This window comes from Equus quagga, chromosome 1 (assembly GCF_021613505.1).
Source record: "Equus quagga isolate Etosha38 chromosome 1, UCLA_HA_Equagga_1.0, whole genome shotgun sequence".
In the NCBI taxonomy this organism is placed as follows: Eukaryota; Metazoa; Chordata; class Mammalia; order Perissodactyla; family Equidae; genus Equus; species Equus quagga.
Genome location: NC_060267.1, coordinates 59,140,100 through 59,162,314, shown reverse-complemented (window position 1 = coordinate 59,162,314; position 22,215 = coordinate 59,140,100). Strand labels below are relative to the sequence as shown.

Sequence of the window (22,215 nt, the reverse complement as noted above, 5' to 3'; positions counted from 1 at the left end):
TTGTTTCCCTCCAAAATTCCTATGTTGAAATCCTAACCCCCAAAGACAATGGTATTAGTAGGGCCTCTGGGAAGTGATTAGGTCATGAGGGTGGCGCTCCAGTGATTATTAGTGCTCTTATAGAAGCAATCTCGCAGACCTCCCTAGCCCAGTCCTTCAGGTGAGGATACTGGAAGTCTGTGATGAGAGCTCTCATCGACCATGCTGGATCACCCTGATCTTGGACTTCCAGCCTCCAGAACTGTGAGAAATTTCTGTTGTTTATAAGCTACCCAGCCTGAGCAAAGACTGTAATTTTCCATCCACTGATCCCTACTCTGCTCCTTGGCTATAAATCCCCACTTGTCCTTATTGGTGTCTTAGTTGACCTCAATCTCTCCCCAACTTCAAGACCCCATTGCAGTGGTCCCTATACCTACTGAAATGGTCCACCCTTAAATAAAGTATGCCATACTATCTTTAACAAGTGTCATGAATAATTTTTTCTTTAGCAGAATTTATGCACTTCCTGCTCCTAACAGCAGGCAGGGTGTGTGTAGGACACTGAGGATCCTGTTGTCTCCTTCTTCTAGCCAAGGGGGTGTGGAGGCAGGCGGTCATTCAGCAAATAGTTATTAGAAGCCCACTATGTTCCATGCTCTGGGAAAGAGGTAGAGACTAAGACCCTGTGCTCTAGGCACTCACAGGCTGGTTGGGTCACAGTCAAGGAAGCAGATAAATGTCATACTGCATAATGCATCCTTAGGCTTCACAGAAGTGGTATGACTCATCCTGTAAGCAGTGGAGAGAGACTGAAGGTCTTTATGCAGAGGCAGGAATGGTAAATCAAATATGAATCTTAGAAATAAAATTCTAGTGGTGAAGTGGAGGGGGCCAGGACTGCCAGTGGGGCAACCAATGAAAGCTGCACGTTTGTACAGTTAAAAATGGTCCAGGGAGATGGCCAACAGGCACATGAAAAGATGTTCAACATCATTAACTATCAGGGAAGTGCAAATCAAAATTACAATGAGATATCACCTCACTCCCATCAGAATGGCTTTAATTAACACGACAGGAAACAACAAGTGTTGGAGAGGACAGTGGAGGGAAGGGAACCCTTGTACACTGTTGGTGGGAGTGCAAACTGGTGCAGTCACTAAGGAAAATAGTATGGAGAGTCCTCAGAAAATTAAGAATGGATCTACCATATGATCCAGCTATTCCACTGCTGGGTATTTAGCCAAAGAACATGAAAACACAAATGCATAAAGATACATGCACTGGGGCTGGCCACGTGGCCAAGTGGATAAGTTCACACACTCCGCTTCAGCGGCCCAGGGTTTCGCTGGTTTGGATCCTGGGCGGGGACATGGCACTGCTCATCCGGCCATGCTAAGGAGGTGTCCCATATGCCATAACTAGAAGGACTCACAATTAAAATATACAACTATGTACTGGGGAGGTTTGGGGAGAAAAAGCAGGAAAAAAAAAAAAGATGATTGGCAACAGTTGTTAGCTCAGGTGCCAATCTTAAAAGAACCGAAACAAAACAAAAAAAAGATACATGCACCCCTATGTTCATAGCAGCATTATTCACAATAGCCAAGGCTTGGAAGCAACCTAGGTGCCCATCAACGGACAAATGGATCAAGAAGATGTGGCATATATACACAATGGAATACTATTCAGTCATAGGAAATGATGAAATCTGGCCATTTGTGACAACATCGATGGACCTTGAGTGTATTATGCTAAGTGAAATAAGTCAGAGGGAGAAAGTCAAATACTGTGTGATCTCACTCATAAGTAGAAGATAAAAACAACGACAAACACCCACAACATGACTAACAATAATGTACAACTGAAATCTCACAAGGTTGTAATCTATCATAACATTAATAAAACAAACAAACAACAACAAAAAAACAACAGCAAACACATAGAAACAGAGATTAGATTGCTGGTTACCAGAGAGGAAGGGGGGAGGGAGGAGGTTGAAAGGGGTGATTAGCCACATGTGCATGGTGATGGACGGTAATTAGTCTTTGGGTGGTGAACATGATGTAATCCACACAAATTGAAATATACAATGATGTACACCTGAAACTTATATAATGCTATAAACCAGTGTTACTGCAATAAAAAATAAAAATAAATAAAACTAGGGCAGCATATAACAAGATAAAAAAAAAAGGTCCAGGGTGGGGACTTAATCCAAACTAGATCAATTAAAATCCCTTCCCTGAGAATTTGGAATTGAGGGACAGAGAACTACACCCTTACTTATGGTTGGACTTACAATGGAAATTTGAGAGCTGTGAATGACCACCTTTTGCTTGCCAAATGGCCTGAATAGCAAAGAAAACCAATTCGCTGAGAAGGATCAATCTGTTGCTTAGAAAGGAGCCAAGTCTAGATATAAAGAGACTACTCCCCAGGTTCTTGGGACCTTCCAGCAGCTGGTTGCACTACTTACTGAGGCCCAGCTTGATTCTGCCCTTGGTTCATGACACATCATTCTATCCATTCATATTGTCTCTTTTTTGGCTTCAGTAAGTGTGGGTTACTTCCTGTTATTTGTGTTAAGGGATAATTTTCAAAAAGGTCATGAGTCTTATACAAATATAAAATAATACATATTAAACTCACTAATTAATGAGGGAACCAGTAAGATACTAAAACCAATTCAAATGAGGATTTGACTTTTACAAATGTATAGTGTCTACCAGACAAAATTAATTTGCACCACCGGGAACAGGAATCACTTGCATTGTTACAGGCAGAAACATTTTGTATTATTTAAACAGATTTTCACTTTAGAAATCTCACTCTAGTAGGACTGTGGATATTGAATTAGAGGAAGGTAAAGAGACCAGTTAAGAGACTCTGTGGTAATTATGATGAGAAATGAGAGGGACTGAATTAGGGTAGTGGCTGAGGGGTTAGATAAGAGGAGATAGACTCGAGAGATTTAAAATCTCTTTAAAATCTCAAGGGTGTAAAATCTATAGGACTTAATGATTAATTAAATGTGTTGTTGCGGGCAGGGGGGAGTAAAGTAGAGCGAATAGTCTAGGATGACTCCCAGGATCCTCCAAATGATGAGTCTTCTCCAAAACTCTTTGCACATATCTTAGATTTGGGACTAGAATTGCAGGGAAATGTTGGGGCTAGGACAATACTCCCTTGTTTCTCTGTTTCTGGCAGTGGTAAATACTGTAAGGTTAAGTTATTTCCCCCACAAGTTCTTAAAAAGCTGTAGGGTGAGCCAGGTGGTCCTGCGACCTCTCCCTGTTCCTGAGAGGCTGTAGATTAGGAACAAGTGTAAACCTGGCCTCTGTAAATTGGAACTGCCTCTGTGTTTTTGTTATTGGCAGCTGTTCAATCTAGCTTAAGTAAAAAGATCTCACTGAACCCAACTTGAGAAAGCCCTTCATGGGGTTCTCTCCTGGAATGAAACAGTAACTTGTCGATTTCTGTTGGGACATCTGCTTCATTCTTCTCTCTACAGACTAGATACCTTGGCTCACTTACCTTCATACTCATAGCAAATCATGGCCACTTTAAAATAGAGGCCCCACTTCCCGAAATTATGACATTTTAGCAACTGTCCTTATCACTGATTTAGCTCTCAGAGTTCTCATTCTAATTCCCAGAGAAAGAAGCTATATTGGGTTATATATCCAGTCTTGGCCAGTTGTGACTAGGGGTAGTAAAGTCAACTAGCACAAACATGACAACCTAGACCCACCCCTTCATGAGGAGCTGTGTGGGAAGAGTCAGTAATCTATGGATTTAGCACCCCAATTATTAAAGAGAAAGCCATTGAGTAAATCAGTGGGATCATTTGATAAACCAGTGCCTGCATCTTCTGTAGCCAATCCACAAAGTCCTTTGGATCTATCTTCAAAGTATATCCTCTATTCACCCACTTATTTATGCACTGCTTTCACCCTAGTCTAAGGCACCACCATGCCATGCCAAGACAACTGTACTTGCCTCCTAGTCTCCTTGATGTCACTTCTGCAGCCCTTTTGCCCATAGAGTAGCCTGAACAATCTTCAGAATGGCTTTAAGCCCTCCACTGCTTCCCATCATATCTGTCTAACCCCCTCCTCTTGGCTCACCATGTTTCGTCCACATTAGGCTTCTTTTTCTTACATACAAAGCTTGCTCCTATCTTAGGGACTTTACACTAGGTATTTACTCTGCCTGGAATGCCTCTGCATCAGATTTTGGCAGGGCTAGATCCTTCTAGTCATTTAGGTCTCATTTCACGTTACTTCCTCAGAAAGGCCTTTTCTGATGACCAAATATAAAGTAGCTACCATTTCCCCCTCACAGTCTCTCACTGTGAAGTACTGTTGTAGTGTCTTCATAGCACTTACCTGAAGGAGCTTGCTTACTTCAGTACTGTCTCTCCTACTAGAATGTAAGCTCCATGAGAGTAGAAACCTTTTTGATTTTTGTCTTTCACTGTATCTCCAGTATCTAGAATAGTGCCCAGATTGTAGTAGAAGCTCAATAATTATTTGTGGTATGGATGGATGAATGTGATGAAAGGGAATATGTGTGTATATATAACTGGAACCTTGAAAGAATGGGATTTGTGGGGTAGGGATGACTATAAAACCATTTTATTTTGTCTTTCACTCTTTAAACCCATGCCATGAGACTGTACTTCATGAATTTTCTGGTCATTTTTTAGATAGCAACCAGTAGTTGTTACTTTAACTTTCACTTTAATAATTAAGATGTCCAGATTAATGAAATAATTTTTTAAACTTCAAACTTTACAATCAAGGCTTTTCCCATTTCTCAGCTTGGCCCTATTGCAGGTGGCCATGTTCAGTGGGAAAAGGGGATGGGGCTTAGTAGATGTCTATCTTTTCTCACTTATCTCTTCTCCATTCCCAGCTTGCTAACCCCCTTTCTCCAGGGTTTGAGCAGGGTAGAGGGAGAAGAGAAGAGGAAGGTTCTTACTTGACTAACATTGTCACAAACTAGTTTTTGTGCTTGGCAGGTATCTAAAGCTGACTCTTTCTCAAGGAGCCCTTTTGTAGGTTTTTCGGAGATTCCCTCCCTGTTGGTGGAAATATTTCTCCTATATCTAGTTACTTTAATGTGGGTAAATTCAGCTCTGTTGGTTGGTCACTTACAACTCCTTTAGAAATCTCTAGGCATTTAAAAAATCAACTTTATTGAAATATAATTTACATACAATAAAATGCACAGATTTTAAGTGTACAGTTTGATGAGTTTTGACAAATGTATACACCCATGTAACCACCTCCAAAATCAAGATATAGAATATTTACTTCGTGCTCCTTCACAGGCAATCAGTTCCACCCTCAGGCAACCTTCTATCTAATTAGAAACCTCTAGGCATTTGACAGCATATCCCCTGCTTCCTTTTCCTGAGGTCTCCTCAACCTTTCAGATGGTCTCTCTGACAAGATAACGAAACCCTAACTAGATCTCCTGTATGGCTCATATCTGGTCTACGGGGAGCACCCATGCCTCCCTTGTCCTGAAAACCAGTGGGAGCACAGGCCCATCTCACCACAGCCACCTCTTCTTGTTCTGCCATAGAACAGATAGCCAATTGTTCTCTTGCTTTTTAGATTTTCCAGGTATGAGTTGAGTTCTTTGTGTCCCCCAAACACATTAGTCATATCAATTTCTCCAAGTAACTTCCTGAAAACCCTCTCAACATGAACTGAACTAGTGGTGGGACTCAAAGCCCATCAGCAATTCTGTCCAAAGATCCCTTTCCAATGTCTGAATTTCTGACCCTTTTCTCAAGGTAGGTGAGGTGATTAGGAGTTGCAAACTCGTTTTCCACACCCCTTTTTGCAAGTCTTGCATGGTCGTCTCACTTTGGAATGTGGCATCTGCTGTCTTATATCCTCAGCAGAGACTGAGACTCAAATATCCCAAGATGCATATAAACCACCAGGAGAGGATGCTGATTGTTCAGGAGTTTGGGGGGATATTATTGGTCCAAATTGTATTTTTACAAATGCCTTAGATGGGAGACCATAAGTGACCATGTTTCATAAAAAGAGGCCCCTAAAGTACAACTGGAAACTAGATACCGAAGAATAAGATTCATTTTGAAAGGGCGGGGTAAGAGGTAGATTTAGGACAAATACAAGGTAGTAGATTTCATTCATTTAGTCATTCACTGAAAAACATAATAAGTGCTAGCACCCTGCTGGGTGATAAGAATACAAAAATGAAACAAAGTTCTTGTCCTCAAGGAGATCATCATAGCCTAGCGGAGAGGACAAAGAAGTAAGCCACAATTAAAATAGGTGCATGAGTGATAATACATTCAAATCTTGGGAACTGAAAATAAGAGAAATGTACAAGGTAGTATAGCTCAAGGAAGAGGCACTCGACTCAGAGCAAGAGGTTGGATGTCAGTGAAGGCTCCCAGAGGAAGGGACAAAAGCTGAGAGTGAAGAGCAGATAGACATTACCTAAACAAAGAAGAGAAGTGTATTCTAAGAGAAGAGAATAGAAAGGGCCAAGGCATGGAGGCTCCTGAAGATAATGGAACTTTTCAGGAATTGGAAATAGTTTGGTATGGCAGAAGTGAGGGTATATGCAGCAGAAAGCGGTGGTGAAGGTGGAGAGGTAGGCAGCACCAAGGAAGGGAAGCTATGATGAGTCACTAAAGGATTTTGAACTGGCAAATGACATGATCTGCTTTGTATTTTTGAAAGATCATTCTCTGTGGTGTGGATAATGGATTAGAAAGAAGCAGAATCAGGAGCAGGGAGACCAGAGGGGAGATGTTGCCATAATCTAAGCAAGAAATGATGAAAGCAATGGGCCTGGGGACGAATAGGAAGGGAAAGATTCAAGACGTTTCTAAGACAGACTATATGGAACTTGGTAACAGAATGGATTAGATTAGAGGAATGGAAGGGAGAAGCCCAGAAAGACTTCCAGTCTTCTAGTTTGAGCTATTGGGCAGTGGTGCTATTCAGGGAAACAAGAAAAATAGGCAGAGAAGCAGATTTCAATATTCTTTCATTTCATTTGTCCATTCATTCAACAGACATTTATTAAAGGCCCATTATATGCTGTGAATAGACAAATAAATCAATGATTACAATGCCCTGTGCTAAGTGTCACTGATAGAGGTATGCACAGGGGAGCAACAGAACAAGTAGGACAGGTGTATAAGTCACACTGAGGAATTAGGAGAAGCTCTTGGAGGAGACAATGCCTAATCTGAGCTTTAAAGAAAAAAATTGAGGTGAAATTCACATAACATAAAATTAACCATTTTAAAGTATATAAATGAGTGGCATTTAGTATGTTCACAATATTGTTCAACCATCACCTCTATCTAGTTCCCACTATTCTGAGTTTCAAAGAGTGACTAGGAGTTTGTTAGATGAAGAGGGGATGAGAAAGCATTTTAGCATATAAAAACAGAATGTTTGATGACATGAAGATCAGAAATAGCATGACTGGAGTGAATGCAGACAGGGGAATAGTGGAAGACAGGCTAGAGAGGGCCCAATAATGAAATGTTCAGATTTTAACTTGATGCAGAAGGAATAGGAAGCCCTTAAAGAAGGCAAGGCAGGGGACTGACAAGATCAAGTTTGCCTTTTAGAAAGATTACTCTGGAATTGGTATTGGTGATGATTTAAATAGGGGAAAACCAGGAAGATGAGTTGGGAGATTTACGCAGAAATCCAGGTGAGATGATCAAAGACTATACAGGGCAATGGTAGTAATAATGGAGGGAACTGAAAACAAGACATAATAAAGATGCAGGTTACATCATTACTTGATGACTTATTAGACATCAGACTAGAGGAAGAGTCATTCCCATCATTCTGCCTTGGGTGACCAGGATGATGGTGGTGGCATCCTGGGGTGAAATTTTGGGGAAAAATGATTAATACAGGTTGGTGGGTTGAGTGTGAGTTTCCTGAGATTCAACTAAGTGAAATGTCTTGGAGTCAGTTTAATAAATGGACCTGGATCTCAGAAGAGAGATCTAGGATAGAGAGAGAGTGGAGAATCTTCTTTCTTTTGGTAAATAAAGTCATGAGTTTGGATGAAGTCACTCAGGAAAAGTATACAGACAAAGATGACCAGAGAACTTAGTACTGACCTTTGGGAACCAATGTTTAAGGTGTGCAAAGAAGATAGAGCTATATGGTTAAAAGATGTGGTCATACTGAGGCCAAGACAGAGTTTAGCAGCAGGGGGTAGAAAAGTAGAGTGGAGCTGAGAAAGGAGAGAAAGAGTGAGGGAAAAAAGGAAAATATTGGTCTAATTTGAAGGGAGACGGTGGGAGGGGACTGTGGGCCAATAATATTGCTTGGATTATGTTATTATCACTGTGATACAAGATTTGTATCACCCAAAAGACCATACAAATCTCTCCACTTCAAAATAAGCAATTTATTACTCTACAAACTTCTTAGAAATAATTTCCCAAGTACATACAATTTCTTCTCAAAATAATTTTTATGGAATGAAGACAAGTGTTCAGCAATCATGGCTTATGTCCCTTCAAGGAAAGATTTTTAAAAATCCCCTGCAGTCTCCCCCTCTCAGTTCTGCATCAGTTCTTGGGTGAAAGGGGTCAAAGAGAGGGGAAGAAGGCAAAATCTTGAGCTGTCCTATCAAGGCAGGAACCACTTCCTTTTTTTTTTTGGTCCAGAAACTCTCCTTCATCTTCTTACAACCAACTTTTCATAGCTGCCTCCTTTTGCAACCCAGGGCCAGCAAAAGACTCGCCCTGAGTCCCCAGATAAACCTGAGAAGGGTGCCTCGGTGGGGATGTGTCTATGTGGGGCCCTGGAAAGGTTTATGGTTGCTCTGGGTACGGGAAACAGGGTCCAACCTAAGATGCTTAGTCCTATCTTCTTTTCCCTTCCTCACACTGCCCCTCTTTACCCATTACTTCCACATTTGCTTGTCTGGATTAAAACTTGGAAGGGTTGGTAGAAGGGAGGCCTAATGTCACTTTTTCTTGAAATGCTGCAACTCTGACAGATATCTGGGGGCTCCTTCTTCCTCTTTCCTCGCCTTACCTGGCCACAGCCTTCTAGGGACTGGAGAGACTGTGACCCTGGAGCGAGAATGGAGAAGCAGGTTTAGGCGGGTTTCCCAGGGTCTCGAATCCCTCCTTACTAAGTTGTAGGAACACAAGGGAGGGACTGACTCCTTTGAGGTTTCCCTAAAGGCCTCTACTTTTTCAAAAGGCTGCTTTTCTTGGGCTTGCCCTTCATTGTCTTGCCAGAAGTGATGAGGGCCCCAAAGCCCTGTTTGTGGGAGAACGCGTAGGCAGAACGTCGGGAGCTTGCATGTTTCACTTTGGTCCGGATGGGGGGCGGCAGTGGATGTCGCATACAGTGATGAATTCTGTCAATAACCTATAGCCAGAGCATGGGGGACAGGGTTTTTATGCACAGAGGCAAAATAAAAGAGGGTCATGAATTGTATCTGGGTAGATTTCCTGTTCCACTCACCTTGTCCACACTGACAGGCCAGAATAGTGGTTTGAGAAATTGGTACCCAATCACAGGCAACATACAGAGGACCACGCTGAGAACAAGGCTCAGCCACAGTTGTGGCAGCTTTAGAATGTTCCTGGCCACACCTGTAAACAATGAGCCAGGAGTAGAAAGGCTGAACCAGAGCCTAGGGAAACGGGGCTGTCAGCCACAACTTAGATACCTCTCCAGTCCAAAAAAGGAAGTTATTGATTTGGAGACAATTTACTCTCCTGAGAAATAATATGAATGCAAAAGAATTGCAGTGACATCCTTTGTACAGCCAAAGTCACTGTGAATTCATGTGCCTTTGTCTCCCTCTAAAGGCTGGTAGGGCAGGAGAGGTGGGGTATGTTATAGGAATCATAGAGCATTGGCCTGGACACAAAAATGGGATAGAGGGCTTTGGAGGGGAAAAATGAGTGGCTTGACAAGAGATGGGAGCCGCTACATCTACATGTCTGCTCCCTCTGTATTTTGTCCTCATCAGAGTGGAGATGAGAGATAGGGAAATTACTATGGGAGACAATAAGGCAGTATGCCACAGTGGAAAGGATGTTGGACTGGGAACCAGGAGACCCAGATTTGAGTTATCTAATTTTTAAAAATCTATAGTCTCTAAAATGTTGCTAATAATTCTTGCCCTGCCTACATCACAGGATACTTGTAAAGATCAAATTAGGTAAGAAATTTGAAAATATCTTAGAAACTCTAATAAGGTAAAATATTTCCCCTAGCTAGGTTTTGAGTACTTTTCGGGCAGAGACCATGTCTTATTCATATCTATATCCACAGAACCTAGTACATAGTAATAGCTGCTCAGTAAACATTTACTAAACAAATATACTTGGTTCACACTCTCCACCCCCCTCCCCGCCAACACACACACATTGGGCACAGCCTTACCTAGGAATTGGAAGACGTTGGGGAACATTAGGCACAAGCCATCACTGTACAGGAAGAATAAGACGCAAAAGTAGAAACCCAGGCTACCCCAGATGAAGAAGTGGCTTATCATCGTCCAGTAGGTTGTCTCCAGGGCGATCTGAAAAGTACCCTCTTATGTGCAATACTCCATAACCTGGGACCTATCAGCCACCTCCGTTCTCCAGTTCCATAATGGAGGAGGCTCCCTTTCCACCTACCCTCCCTCAATCCCTCCCTCACTTCCAGACAGACTCCCCACCCAATCCCCTTACCCCCCAACCACTGGCCACACCTGCATTGTGACCACCCAAAGCAAGGAGGTCTGCACTATCAGGGAGAAGGACTGGTAGTCGGAGATTTCCTTCCCATCACTGCGCACTGAGTTGTAAACAGTCCCCATGGGGACAAAGAATAGCACAAAGGAACTATAGATCCCATGCACTAAACACTTTACAAATTCCTTCTTGTTGAAATAGAGGTTGTGCTGGCCTGGCTCATACAGCTCTGGGAAACGCAGGCTCCATGTTTCATTCACATCCTGGAAGCACAAGAGGGTAAGGAGGAAAGCTCAGGGTCTCTCCATAAAAGGTCCCAACTCCATCAGAGTAGAGGCGTCTCCTCTCACTGAGTCTGCTGCCAGGCTGCCTAGGAGCCTCCTAATGGATTACTTGAGAAGTGGAACCAGAGAACAGAGCAGTGACCATAGACCCTTCATGAAGTCCTACTCTCTAGGCAAGGATCTAAGTAGTGGAAGAAAGCTAGAAGGTCAAGATGGTGGGAAGGACCTTGAGGCAGTTAGGATTGGGGAGTTAACAAAGGGGGAAATTAGGATTAGGGGTTACTGGAAGTGGGGACTGGAGCTTGCGATGGAGGAAGCAGTTGGGATATAAGTCCTCAGTTTTAAGTGTTCCTTTAGTTGAATATTCTTCATGTCAAAAGCCAGTGGGACGAGAGGGGGAAGCCAATGCGGACCAGTTAGTCCCTTGGAGATATCCATGTTCTGTGATGCTACTCCCATTGCCATAGGTACTGGTGAACTCAGGTGAGAAGATTCTCTATGTGGATGACATTGGATCATTTTCATCTCCTAACTCTGGGACTTTGGATAACAAAGTTTGGGGCTTATTTTGAGAGATTGTGGATCCCTAGAATTAGACCACTGAAGCTGGATAAGACTGTTGTGTGATACACTTCATCCTTTTTGCTGCTCTGAGGCTGGCAGCTACTCCATGGAGAATTTTCCTTCTGACCCTGATGGAGACCAGGAACCATGATCTCATGGTGTCCTCTTTCAGCTACTTTATTCTTCTTTGGAGGCTCCTTTTCTATTCCATGTGCCCAGGACTGGAGGTTGGGGTAGAGGAGAAAGGATACAAGGTAGGGCACCAGAACCTTCAATGCCCAGGGAATTTCTGACAGGGACAGATAGTATCCCCCATAGGCAGATAGGCTGACTCCCTGTGACTCAAGGCATCATACCCATTCTCCCATGCTTGGCCTTCAGGACTCTCACGTGGGCCTCCCTGAATTGGCTTATCTCATTATCTCTGTATAGGTCTCTTCTTTCTTCAAGCCCCTTGCTTTACCTAGTCCTGCCCCAATAACTCTGTTTCTTTTCACTACTTTTGTACACACTCATTTACTGTACAGTACAATTTCTATGTTTTTCTCTACAACAACAAAATTGACACAGGAAAACTTGGATTTCTAAAACTGATAATTGTTCTCTGTGGACGAGGGTTCTTTACTTTATCCCATGGTACCTCTCCAGGTGATGAGCTCCCTTCCTTGCTCTACAAATTATTCCATTTACACTTAACTTTGCGGAGCTCAGCTCTTACTGTCCTCCTCACTCTTGGGAATACTCCTCAAGGGCCCAGGGGCTTTAGCCATGACTAAGAAGGTTGCTGCTGGTCTTACCTGGTCAAACAGACTCAAGCCCAGGACAGGGAGGGAGGTGTAGACCAGGTTGTAGAAAGTGATAAACCAGGTATCATAAACTGTCTGGAAGAAAACCAAGGAGATTTCTTAGATTCTTCTTCTCCAAAGTCCCAGCCCTACCTCCCAGGTCCAAGAGAGCTCCCTCCACGCCCTACTTACCAACCACCACACTAATCTACAGCAGGATTTGGATTTTAGAAATCTGACTGAGAAGTCTGACCCCAGTCTCTCCTTGGTTCTACTCTATTTAGAACCCTGGGTCTCAGGCAAGGCCACATCAAGCCTATTTGTTGTCAACCCTACAAGGCTGATTTGGACCAACCCTACCATGACCTGCACTGCCCCTCCTTGCATAGGAAGAGTCCAGAGTAGCTACTAGGGAGTGCTAGCCATACCCCTGCACTCACAAGCATATAAGACTCTGGACTCTTTATTTGCTCTATGGCATTCAGTAACTTCTATAGCACCGGACATTTCTAATATCGACAAGCAGAATAGACCAAAAGACCCTTCCGCAGCTGGGTGCTCCATTTCTTACTAGCCACAAGAGGTCAGCAGCAGCACACACCTCCCACAAACCAGAGTGGCTTTTCTAGATGCTGGGGATATATATACAATACTACTGTCTGCTGACTGGTCTGTTTCCCCTGGAGTTCAAGGCAACAAAAGTGGTAGAGATCTCCCAAGATAATTGTTTCTGAAGTTGTTTCTCTTGGGAATCCTTGAGAGACTTCTGAAAAACTCATAGGAAAAAGGACTCCTCTTAGAACATCAAAATCCAGGTGTCACCTCTCCCTACTACTGTGGGGGAGATTACATATTCAAGTTTGAAATTAATTCCTTAAAACAACAATAGTGTGTGTTTGGGTGTGTGTGTGTCAGGTTGGGGAAGGAGTAGTAAAGGAAAGCGGTGTTTCCAAGTCAGCTACAGGTGAACGCCATAACCAATCTTTCTGGCAAGACTCAGAGGCCCCTTGAGGCCTATCCTGTTCCATAAAGATTACTTGGGATGCTAAAAAAACCTCCCAGATCCAGGAATTTCCTCCATTATATATGTTTGGAAACTCTAGGTCTCTATGTCAGGGAAAAGGTAAAAATATCTTATGGGAGAGTTCTGAAGGTAGGAGTCAAGGCCAAGTCAGAGCCAGGCCAGAAAAATTAGGGTTGGAAATCTAAGGTTAAGTGTAGAGTTAGGAGAGGGGATCAGCATGGGTGAGGAGCTTTGTGGATGGATGGCAGCATGTCATACACTGGTCTCTAGAGGAGAAAAGGGTCTGAGCTAGCTGAAGCAGGGGGTGACTAGAGAAGACCCAGTTGACCATAGTGGGAAATGCCACCTGACCTCCTACCTGTGCAGAGAACCCGCTGAAGAAGGCATACCAGAAGTGTACCAGGGTGAAGACAAAGTTTTTGTAAAAGAAGTAGCTGAGAAACTTGCACATGCGATTATAGGACCAGCGGCCATGAACCAAGAGTAGACGCCGAAGATAGTGGAACTGGCAGAAGGCGTAGTCACTGTTGAGCATAGCCTGCATTCCCTCCTGGCCACTGATGCCGATCCCAATGTGGGCAGCTGCAAAGAAACCCCAGAAGCTTCTCAGCTGCAGAGCATGTTTGCTGGGCTCCTAGCCTGGGAAGTGTAAAAGGAAGGCTGAGATCATGTTGTGTAAACCCCTTATTTTACATTTGGAAAATACTGTTAGGCCTAGTTCAAAATGGCACGCACTTAGTGGAGACTTTTCTCCTTAGTGGACTGCCCCACCCCTAAAAGTCAGAAAGCAGCTCCTTCTTTTGCACTTACTTTTGAAGGGTGCCACTCCAGAGTGCCCAGCGTGGCTAGTACTACAATGCTGTCCTGGATGGTCTTTGCACCTACTATAGCCATCTGGGCTCTTTCCTGCTGTCCACATGCTGAGGTAAAAATTTCTTATTTCTTGAGGACACTTAAATCAATTAAAGATGCAGGATGGATGTCCATCTAACACAATATTTAATTACCTAAGTTTACCTAAGGAGCTAAAATCCAACTGTTGGGAGGAATAAGTGATGGCCTAAGGCGACTTTTTCTAGATAAGGCAAGGATTATACTTGATGGAAGATAAGACTGAAGTTCCTAAAAGTTTTAATTAGTCTGTTGCAGTGTAAGCCAAACTTATTGATATTCTGGGATATACCTATTGTACTGCTTAATGGAATAATTAAAAATTCTAAGGCCCTAAAAACCCAAGAGGTTCTAGAAACTGCAGAAGAGAGCAAGAACACTTCCTAGTATTGAAGCTGAGGCTGGAATATCTACTAGTGTTTCCTGTAAGGGGAGAGAGGTTGGACTAGAGGACCTCTAGACGTTGTCCACATCTCACAGAACCACAAGACGCTGGAGGCAAACAACCTTCAGCTGAAATTAAAACCAGTTTCAGCCATTTGCTCCTACTGGTCTGAAGCATCAGTAAGTCTGATTTTCTCCTTCAGTCAGGGGAGTAAGAGCAAGCTTTTGGGAACAGTGCCTCAGGGAGGAAAAGATCCGGGCCTCACAGCTACTTCCCTGGTTGGGGAGCCCTGTCTTCTGCCTAACAATGCTCACGCCTACAGCCTTCAAAAAAGGCACAGACTGTGACTCTTGCCCGGGGCCCTTTCTGTGGGCTTTGACACTATCTCAGAAAGATGGTGTGGTAGTTGTACAGCCTGTTATTCTGTGAATATATGCATGTGTTCTTGTTGGAGCCGTGTGTATCTGCGTATATATGAATATGAAGTGCATAAGTACATGAATCTGAATGAGTGTGTATGCCTGTGGATATGGGCTGATGTACGCATGTACAAATAAGTGAGAAGGCAGGTGTAGAGGAGGATGAATGAAGTTGCAAAATAGTATACATGTGCAATACATAAGATATGCAGGAGTGAGCCAGCAAGACAGTGCCACCCAGATCAGTTTTGCCCATGGAGGAAGGAAAGGGCAAGCCCACGGCTGGGGGCTACTGCCTTCCACCCGTCACGTGCCTTTGATCATGCTGACGTCATTGGCCCCATCCCCGATGGCCAGTGTCACCACCTTCTTGTACCTCTTCACCAGCTCTACCACCTGGGCCTTTTGAAGGGGTGTCATCCGACAGCAGATCACCGCTTTGCACATGCATGCCGTTCGTAGCAGTTCCAACTCCAGGTTCCCTTCTAGAGCATAGGCCTGCATCACCAGGACACAGCCACATTTCAGGTTGCCCCAAAGGACTCTCAGGACAGGACCTTCCTAGGCCCTTCCTCCTCTCCATACTCTCCTGTACCACCCAGGTCAGGCATAGCTGCTCCCAAGGTGCTCCATCCCCAAGGAAGGCCAACCCCCAAGTCAGTTCTAGGCACCCTCACATCTGACCCAACCTCCAGTGGGAACCTGGTCAGGGTCTCTCACTGGGTCAAATGAGTTGCCTGGGCTATAAGGCCAAGTGACTTATTGGAGAACCTGGGCCTGCTCGCTTCCCCCCTTCGTTTAAGTGACAGGCAACATCAGTAGTGAAGAATCTGGATAAGGAAGGAATATGCCCTTGGCTTCTCTTTCCTCATTATTCCTGCCTAGAGAAGGCTAGGAAAGGTATCTGTCAGGCAAGGGCACCTGAACGGGGAATAGGGTGACTCATGGAATAGGAAAAGGGTCTTGAAATTTCCCTGAAGTGGGTTGGACCTAAGAAAAAGGTTCCTTGGAAGAAAACAGAGTTGTAGTTCTGTGTTGCCCACCAAACTGTAGCCATTGATGACCAAGCCATAGTTGCCATTGGGCACCTCCTCAGGTATTTTGAAGGGCATTTTGGGCTTCATGGTGAGGTAACTGTTTACTGGGTCTGATTCCAGTAGAGACTCAGGTTTCATCCTGGCCCTTGCTGACCTGAAAGCCAAGAGCAGTGGTTAGTGCCTGACCTGAAGACGCAGAGCTCAGGGAGGAAAATGTGTCCTGGAATGAACGTGGGCAAGGTGAACACAGAGCCTCTGCAAAGCATCAGCCAGGACCTCAGACTCGATTGCCTCCTGAGACCTGCCACTGTTGTACAACCCTGATATCCCCACACCACACTTTTCCAGCCTCCACATTCCAACTCCTGGAGCCCTAATGTTTCTTCACAAACCTCTCCAGAATATTTTAGGTTCTTTTTGTTTTCCCCTCCTCCTTTCTCCTCTCTTCCTTCTGGCACAGAATATGGTGGGGGCCATATTGGGTAAAGAGATGGGTGGGAAATCTTGGGTCCAGGGACGGGCTGTGGCAGCTTTCCCATCTGTACCTGAGTTCTTGCCAAATAGTCTCATCGTCCTTGCCTTCCACGATAAATATCTCATCCATTTCATCCTCAAAGATGTTACAGGCATAGGCAATGTTCACAGCAGTCTCTGCAGGGAAGGGGGAACACAAGGTCGCATTTTGGCTTGGACAGGTCTTCACAGTGTACATGGTATACAGTGTCCACAGGGACCAACAGTGGGCTGCAGAGCCCATTTGTCCACATTTGCCATCGATGCAGGCAAAGTGTAACGAGTCAGTGGAGACCATCATCAAAAATCCACAGGAGACTGTCTACCTGGTACAGACTTGCGAGTTACTCATCAATAATTAGGTTCATTCTGGCTCAGCCTTCTCTACAAAGCCTACTCCTGTTTCTTAAAGCAATTCCAGTCTGTACCCACTTCTCCAGGCAATCACGATGTACTTCCTTGAACAGCACTGTGCCCATTTCTATGCTAGATTTTATGGGGGACTGAGATATGTTTAGGTTGTAGTCTTTATACCAAGAAATCTGGAATTTGGAATAAATTCACATTAAGGAAAAAAATGTAAAAAATTGAGTTCTGAACCGTGGCTGCAAGTGCTATCAAACTTCAGAGGAGAGACTGCCATTGTCATAGAAACTTTCTTGAAGGAAGGCCTTGAAGGATAAGTAAGACTTGTTTAGGAGAAGAAAAATAACATTTCAAATGGGAAAACAACTCAAACAGAGGTCCCAGAGGAGGAACTAGTTTGTTTGGGACATGCTGAAGATAATGGTCACGTTAGGATGGAGATAAGGACGTGTAGGTAGCAACAGGTTGTCAAGGTCTTGCCAGGCCAGACTGTGGAGTTCAGCTTTACCATGTGAAATCACTGTACGTACCTGAGCAGAATAACATCATAAAAGTAGTATATTTTAGGATGATTAAACTGATGGTTGTATGTAGACTATACTGAAATTAATGAGAGCAAGAGACAGAGATCAGTTCAGAAGTTTCTGCAGAAGTAAACAGGGACAAAGTCTGAACTAGAGTGGTGGCGTAGTCAAAAGGATTTTCAGAAGAATTGGTGGAACGTGGTGAGAGAATGAATCTTTGGGACAAGACAGAGGGTAACAGTCAAAGACAACTCTCAAGTTTTTAGTTTGTGAGTTCTTGGATAACAGAGGTCATGTCTGATTGATTCATCTCTGTGTCCTCAATGCCTAATACAACATCTGGCATAAAGTATATGCTTAGCAAACTGTATGCCAGACTGGGGGTTCTGTAAGGGTTTACCCTGGGTTATAAAGTATTTGTCAAATAAATGGCTAAGAAAAAAAGAAAATGAAAAAGAAAAAGAAGAAATAGCTAAGGTGGACAGGGAAGAGGATCAGTCAAGCGAGGAGCTTCCCTTTACCTTGCTTATCTCCAGTTAAAGTCCACATTTTAATTTTGGCTTTGTTCAGGGTGATGATTGTCTCAAGTACACCATCCTGCAGCTTGTCTTCTATGGCTGTGGCCCCTAACAGCTTCGAACAGAGATATTGGTGAGTGAGGAAAAGGGAGAGAGTCACAGCATTTAGTGCTACCCAACAACTCAGCTGGCACCTCAGCATCCTCTTTAGGAACCTGGCTCTGTCCTGATATGAGGACCCCAGTGGTGTAAAACTCTCTCAACAGATGCAGCTTTTCAACCACACACTGAAATCAAATTTAGAAACACAGAAACTTAGGGACCAAAGGGCAAAAGACTTGCACAAGTCGTATATGAAGTTGTGTGCCAGTTCCAAACTGTTTTTCAACATGCTTTCACTTTTCCCTTGCTTCATAGCACAGTTCCTGGCTTTGGTCTCCAGAAGCAGAGGGTCCCAGACAAGGGATCCCATATCCCACTCCAGTTTTTCTTTCACTCCTACAACAGCCTGGATGAACTTCATTTGTTTGTACCTACTGGGGCTCTCTAGGGTTTTCAAGCCCTTCTCCCACGCTAGATTAAAAGCATCTTGGTCCAACACTATGCCTTCTCTCTCTGATAAGCCAACAGTGCAGACCACAGGGATGGGCACCAAGACTGAGTATGAGAAACTGACAGATGGACAAACTACTGACTGATTTCTGCTAGGCCTCTAGAAGGACAGACTAGAAATACTAACCACAGAACTGACGATGGCAGATTTATGACCTTTGGGATCTCTAAATTTTCCCATTCAGTATCAATAATTTCTCTTTTTAGAGCAGAGACAGTCTGTATCAGTCTGGTCAAAAACTCTGGGGTTGGGGCTGGCCCGGTGGCGCAGGGGTTAAGTGTGCACGTTCCACTTCTCGGTGGCCCGGAGATCGCCAGTTCGGATCCCGGGTGCAGACATGGCACTGCTTAGCAAAAGCCATGCTGTGGTAGGCATCCCATGTATAAAGTAGAGGAAGATGGGCACAGATGTTAGCTCAGGGCCAGTCTTCCTCAGCAAAAAGAGGAGGATTGGCAGCAGATGTTAGCTCAGGGCTAATCTTTCACAAAAACAAAAACAAAAAACAAACAAGCAAACAAAAAAAACTTTGGGGTCATCCTTCTCTTTTTCTCATATCCTATAATCTAATCCATCACCAAGCGCTGTTGGCTCTACCTTTCAAAAACAGAATTTGACCATACCTCACCACTTCCACTACGTCTATTTGGCCCAACCCATCATCATCTCTCACCTGTACTATTGCAGCTACCTTCTAATTGGTCTCCCTGGGTCTGCACTGAGTCCCCTACAGTATAATCTCAACATGGCAGCCAGAGAGGTCATTTAAAAGCTATCATATCACTTCTCTGGTTTTCCATATCTCATTACAAGTCCTTGTCCCAGCCCATCAGGCCCCTCCACTACTTCTCTGCCTCATGTCTTTTTATTCTCACCTCCTCACTTACACTGTACCAGCCACGCTACCTGCCTTGCTGTTCAACTAACAAGTTAGGCCTGCTCCTGTTTTGGGCCTTTCCTCTTGCCATTCCTTCTGCCTGGAAAGCTAATCCCTGAGAGATCTGCTTGGCTTGCCACCTCCTCCAGGTCTCTGCTCAGGTGTCCCCTTCACAGTGAAGATTAAGCCCCTGTGTAAAACAGCAATGATGCTCTGCCCTGTCCACAACATACACACATACGCTGATGCTCCTTAGCTCTCTTCTTGGCTTTATTTTCTCTCATAGCACTTTTCACCATCTAACATACTATACATGCTACTTTTTATCTGTTTTGTGTACTGTTACATGCTCAGGCACTGAAGAACTATGTTGAATGAACGAGTGAATATTTTGTCTTATTTCATCAATTATTTCTGAATTATCTAATCTGTGCATTATTCAGATCCTGATCTCTCCCAGATTACTTAGCTTCTGTGAGCAGCTTTGGGCTAAGAAACACTACCAGAAAGATGAAATTTACAACCAGTATATTTTTTCATTATCTGTGGATTTCAAAGATCCAGGATATCCTGAATCAGCTTGGATTCCAGTATCCAGAGGGAGCCTGAACCTATTAATTTGCTGGAGGCCACTCTCGGAGCCCTTGCTCAGTCTGCTGACCTGCGGTCACCCCTGATGCTGCCCCCAATCTGTCCCTGGCTTTCTCACACTAACCATCAAGTCTTTTTCAATCTCTTCAGAGACATTTGATATTTTATTTTCACGATCCTCCAAAGACAGGCAGGCTTCACTGTGCTTGTTGCTCCAGGCCTGGAAGAACGCATTGTCCAGTTCTCGGTAGGCCACCATGAGGGTACGAAGACCTTCGATGGCAAAATCCTGGAAGAAATGTGTGTGTGCACTGAGTAGGCTTGGGCTGACCTCACAGGCCCTGTCTGCCTGCAAAATAGGGTTCAATGGTTAGTATGATGGGGCTTGTACCTAGCCTCACCAGAAAGTAACTGTTAAGCTTTCTCAAAATGCCCTAAGGATGGGGCCAGTGTAGCTGGGGGTAAAGTTGGAGAATACTTCTTTGAAATAGAAGGTTCTAGCTTCTACCTGTAGTTAGGTAATTTGCTATGTGACCCCGGAAAAAATCAAACCTTCTAGATTTCTTTCTTATCAAATTGGGATAATAATTCACCTCCTACAGATGATGCCTATAATATGAGGATGAATGGAGTAATAAAGTAAAAAGGAGGAGTTGTTATAAAAAATGATCAAGGGGCTGGCTCAGTGGTGTAGTGGTTAAGTGTGCATGTTTTGCTTCGGTGGTCCAGGGTTCACAGGTTCACACCCCGGGTGTGGACCTATATACTGCTCATCAAGCCATGCTGTGGTAGTGTCCCACATACAAATTAGAGGAAGATTGGCATAGACGTTAGCTCAGGGATAATTTTCCTCAGCAAAAAGAGGAAGACTGGCAACAGATATTGGCCCAGGGCCAACCTTCCTCAACAACAACAAATCAAAAGTGTTACTATTTTTTACAAGCATACATTCATTTTATTTTCCTCTCTCCCTGTTCCGTCATCAAGTATCCACTGGGCATCTCAAATAGCACATGTATGTGTGTATTCATCTATAGCTGGTAGGCTCAGTTGATTAACCATGGCCTGCAGTGTTAATGAGGCCACTGCTGAAATGCTCACTGGATGTTAGCATCTTTTGCTCATTGGCCATCGATATATCCTAACTAACCACAGCTAGGTCCCTTGCAGAAGTATACTCCAGGTCATAAGGAGAGCTGATGAGAGTGTCAGTGGCTTAGGGCAGAACTCATATCCAACGGAGGGTGGGTTTGAAGCACATTTTGTGCATTGAGAATTGCACATGAATAACAATTCTACATGATCACTGCTAAAGTGAGCTTCAAAATAATTCACTTTGGCATTATAAGAGCAAAAAGAAACAGAATTTGTCATCTTGATATTTTGCTCTTAGTTCCCTATGGAACTCCTGAGCGTTTGATGTTAGCTGTCACATGAAATTAACATAAGGCAACATGTATAGGGAATGCCATCTCTTAAACCCCCATACTGCTGGCAGGCAAAGCTATGAAAAAGAAGGCTGAGAGACAATCTCAGAGACTTCTTAATAAGGAAGAAATATGACAGAAACTGATTTTGCACAGGATACTGATAAAGGGACTTGATAAGTTTAACCACACACTGACAGATTCTTCATCCATTCAGCAAATAATATAGCAGCCTGTGTTAACATTATTTCTTATTCCTTACTTGTGTGTTTTTCTCTTCTCTTGTGGCAGGCAAACTAGGGCTTGGGGGGAAATCCTGATGGCGAATTGTTTTTGTACGACCTGTTTGCTGAGCCCTGTCTTGGAGGGCCTGGAGCTGTGCTTCTGCATGAGTGGGTTCACAGGTTTGTCATTAGTGATTAACACATTGTAGTGGAGTCAGGTTCCACTGTGAGTCTCTGTTAAGGTTGGTAGGAGAAAGCAGGCCAAAAGATCTAAAATAGTTTTAGGACCTCCTTTGAAGCTAGTCTGTGGAAATGTTCTCTGACACCCTAATTCATGTGTCTTGGAAGGTTAAAAGATAAGAGAAGTTTTCAGACTAGCCCATAAAAAACACTGTGGCCTCTGGGAACCAGTATAAGACATAAGAGCCATCCTGTATGGGACACTTCACTGACTTGTTT

General features: G+C 43.8%; 1 protein-coding gene across 20 annotated transcripts in view; it reads right to left on the bottom strand.

The window, feature by feature from the left end:
* Window positions 1-8,398: 8,398 nt before the first annotated feature.
* LOC124247772 (phospholipid-transporting ATPase FetA-like) overlaps window positions 8,399-22,215 on the bottom strand; it is a 130,092-nt gene continuing 116,275 nt past the window's right edge. For 17 of the 20 annotated variants that reach the window (XM_046677472.1, XM_046677552.1, XM_046677448.1 and 14 more), the window contains 11 exons: window positions 20,230-20,454; window positions 18,031-18,142; window positions 16,652-16,757; window positions 16,113-16,260; window positions 15,384-15,567; window positions 13,733-13,956; window positions 12,363-12,446; window positions 10,735-10,980; window positions 10,422-10,560; window positions 9,492-9,622; window positions 8,399-9,395 (listed from right to left, as the gene is read on the bottom strand). In XM_046677472.1, the coding sequence (XP_046533428.1) occupies window positions 9,210-9,395; window positions 9,492-9,622; window positions 10,422-10,560; window positions 10,735-10,980; window positions 12,363-12,446; window positions 13,733-13,956; window positions 15,384-15,567; window positions 16,113-16,260; window positions 16,652-16,757; window positions 18,031-18,142; window positions 20,230-20,454 (1,785 nt within the window). In that variant the 3' untranslated portion in view covers window positions 8,399-9,209. The remainder of the gene's footprint in view (window positions 9,396-9,491; window positions 9,623-10,421; window positions 10,561-10,734; window positions 10,981-12,362; window positions 12,447-13,732; window positions 13,957-15,383; window positions 15,568-16,112; window positions 16,261-16,651; window positions 16,758-18,030; window positions 18,143-20,229; window positions 20,455-22,215) is intronic. The other 3 variants (XM_046677533.1, XM_046677463.1, XM_046677542.1) reach the window with 3 other exon arrangements.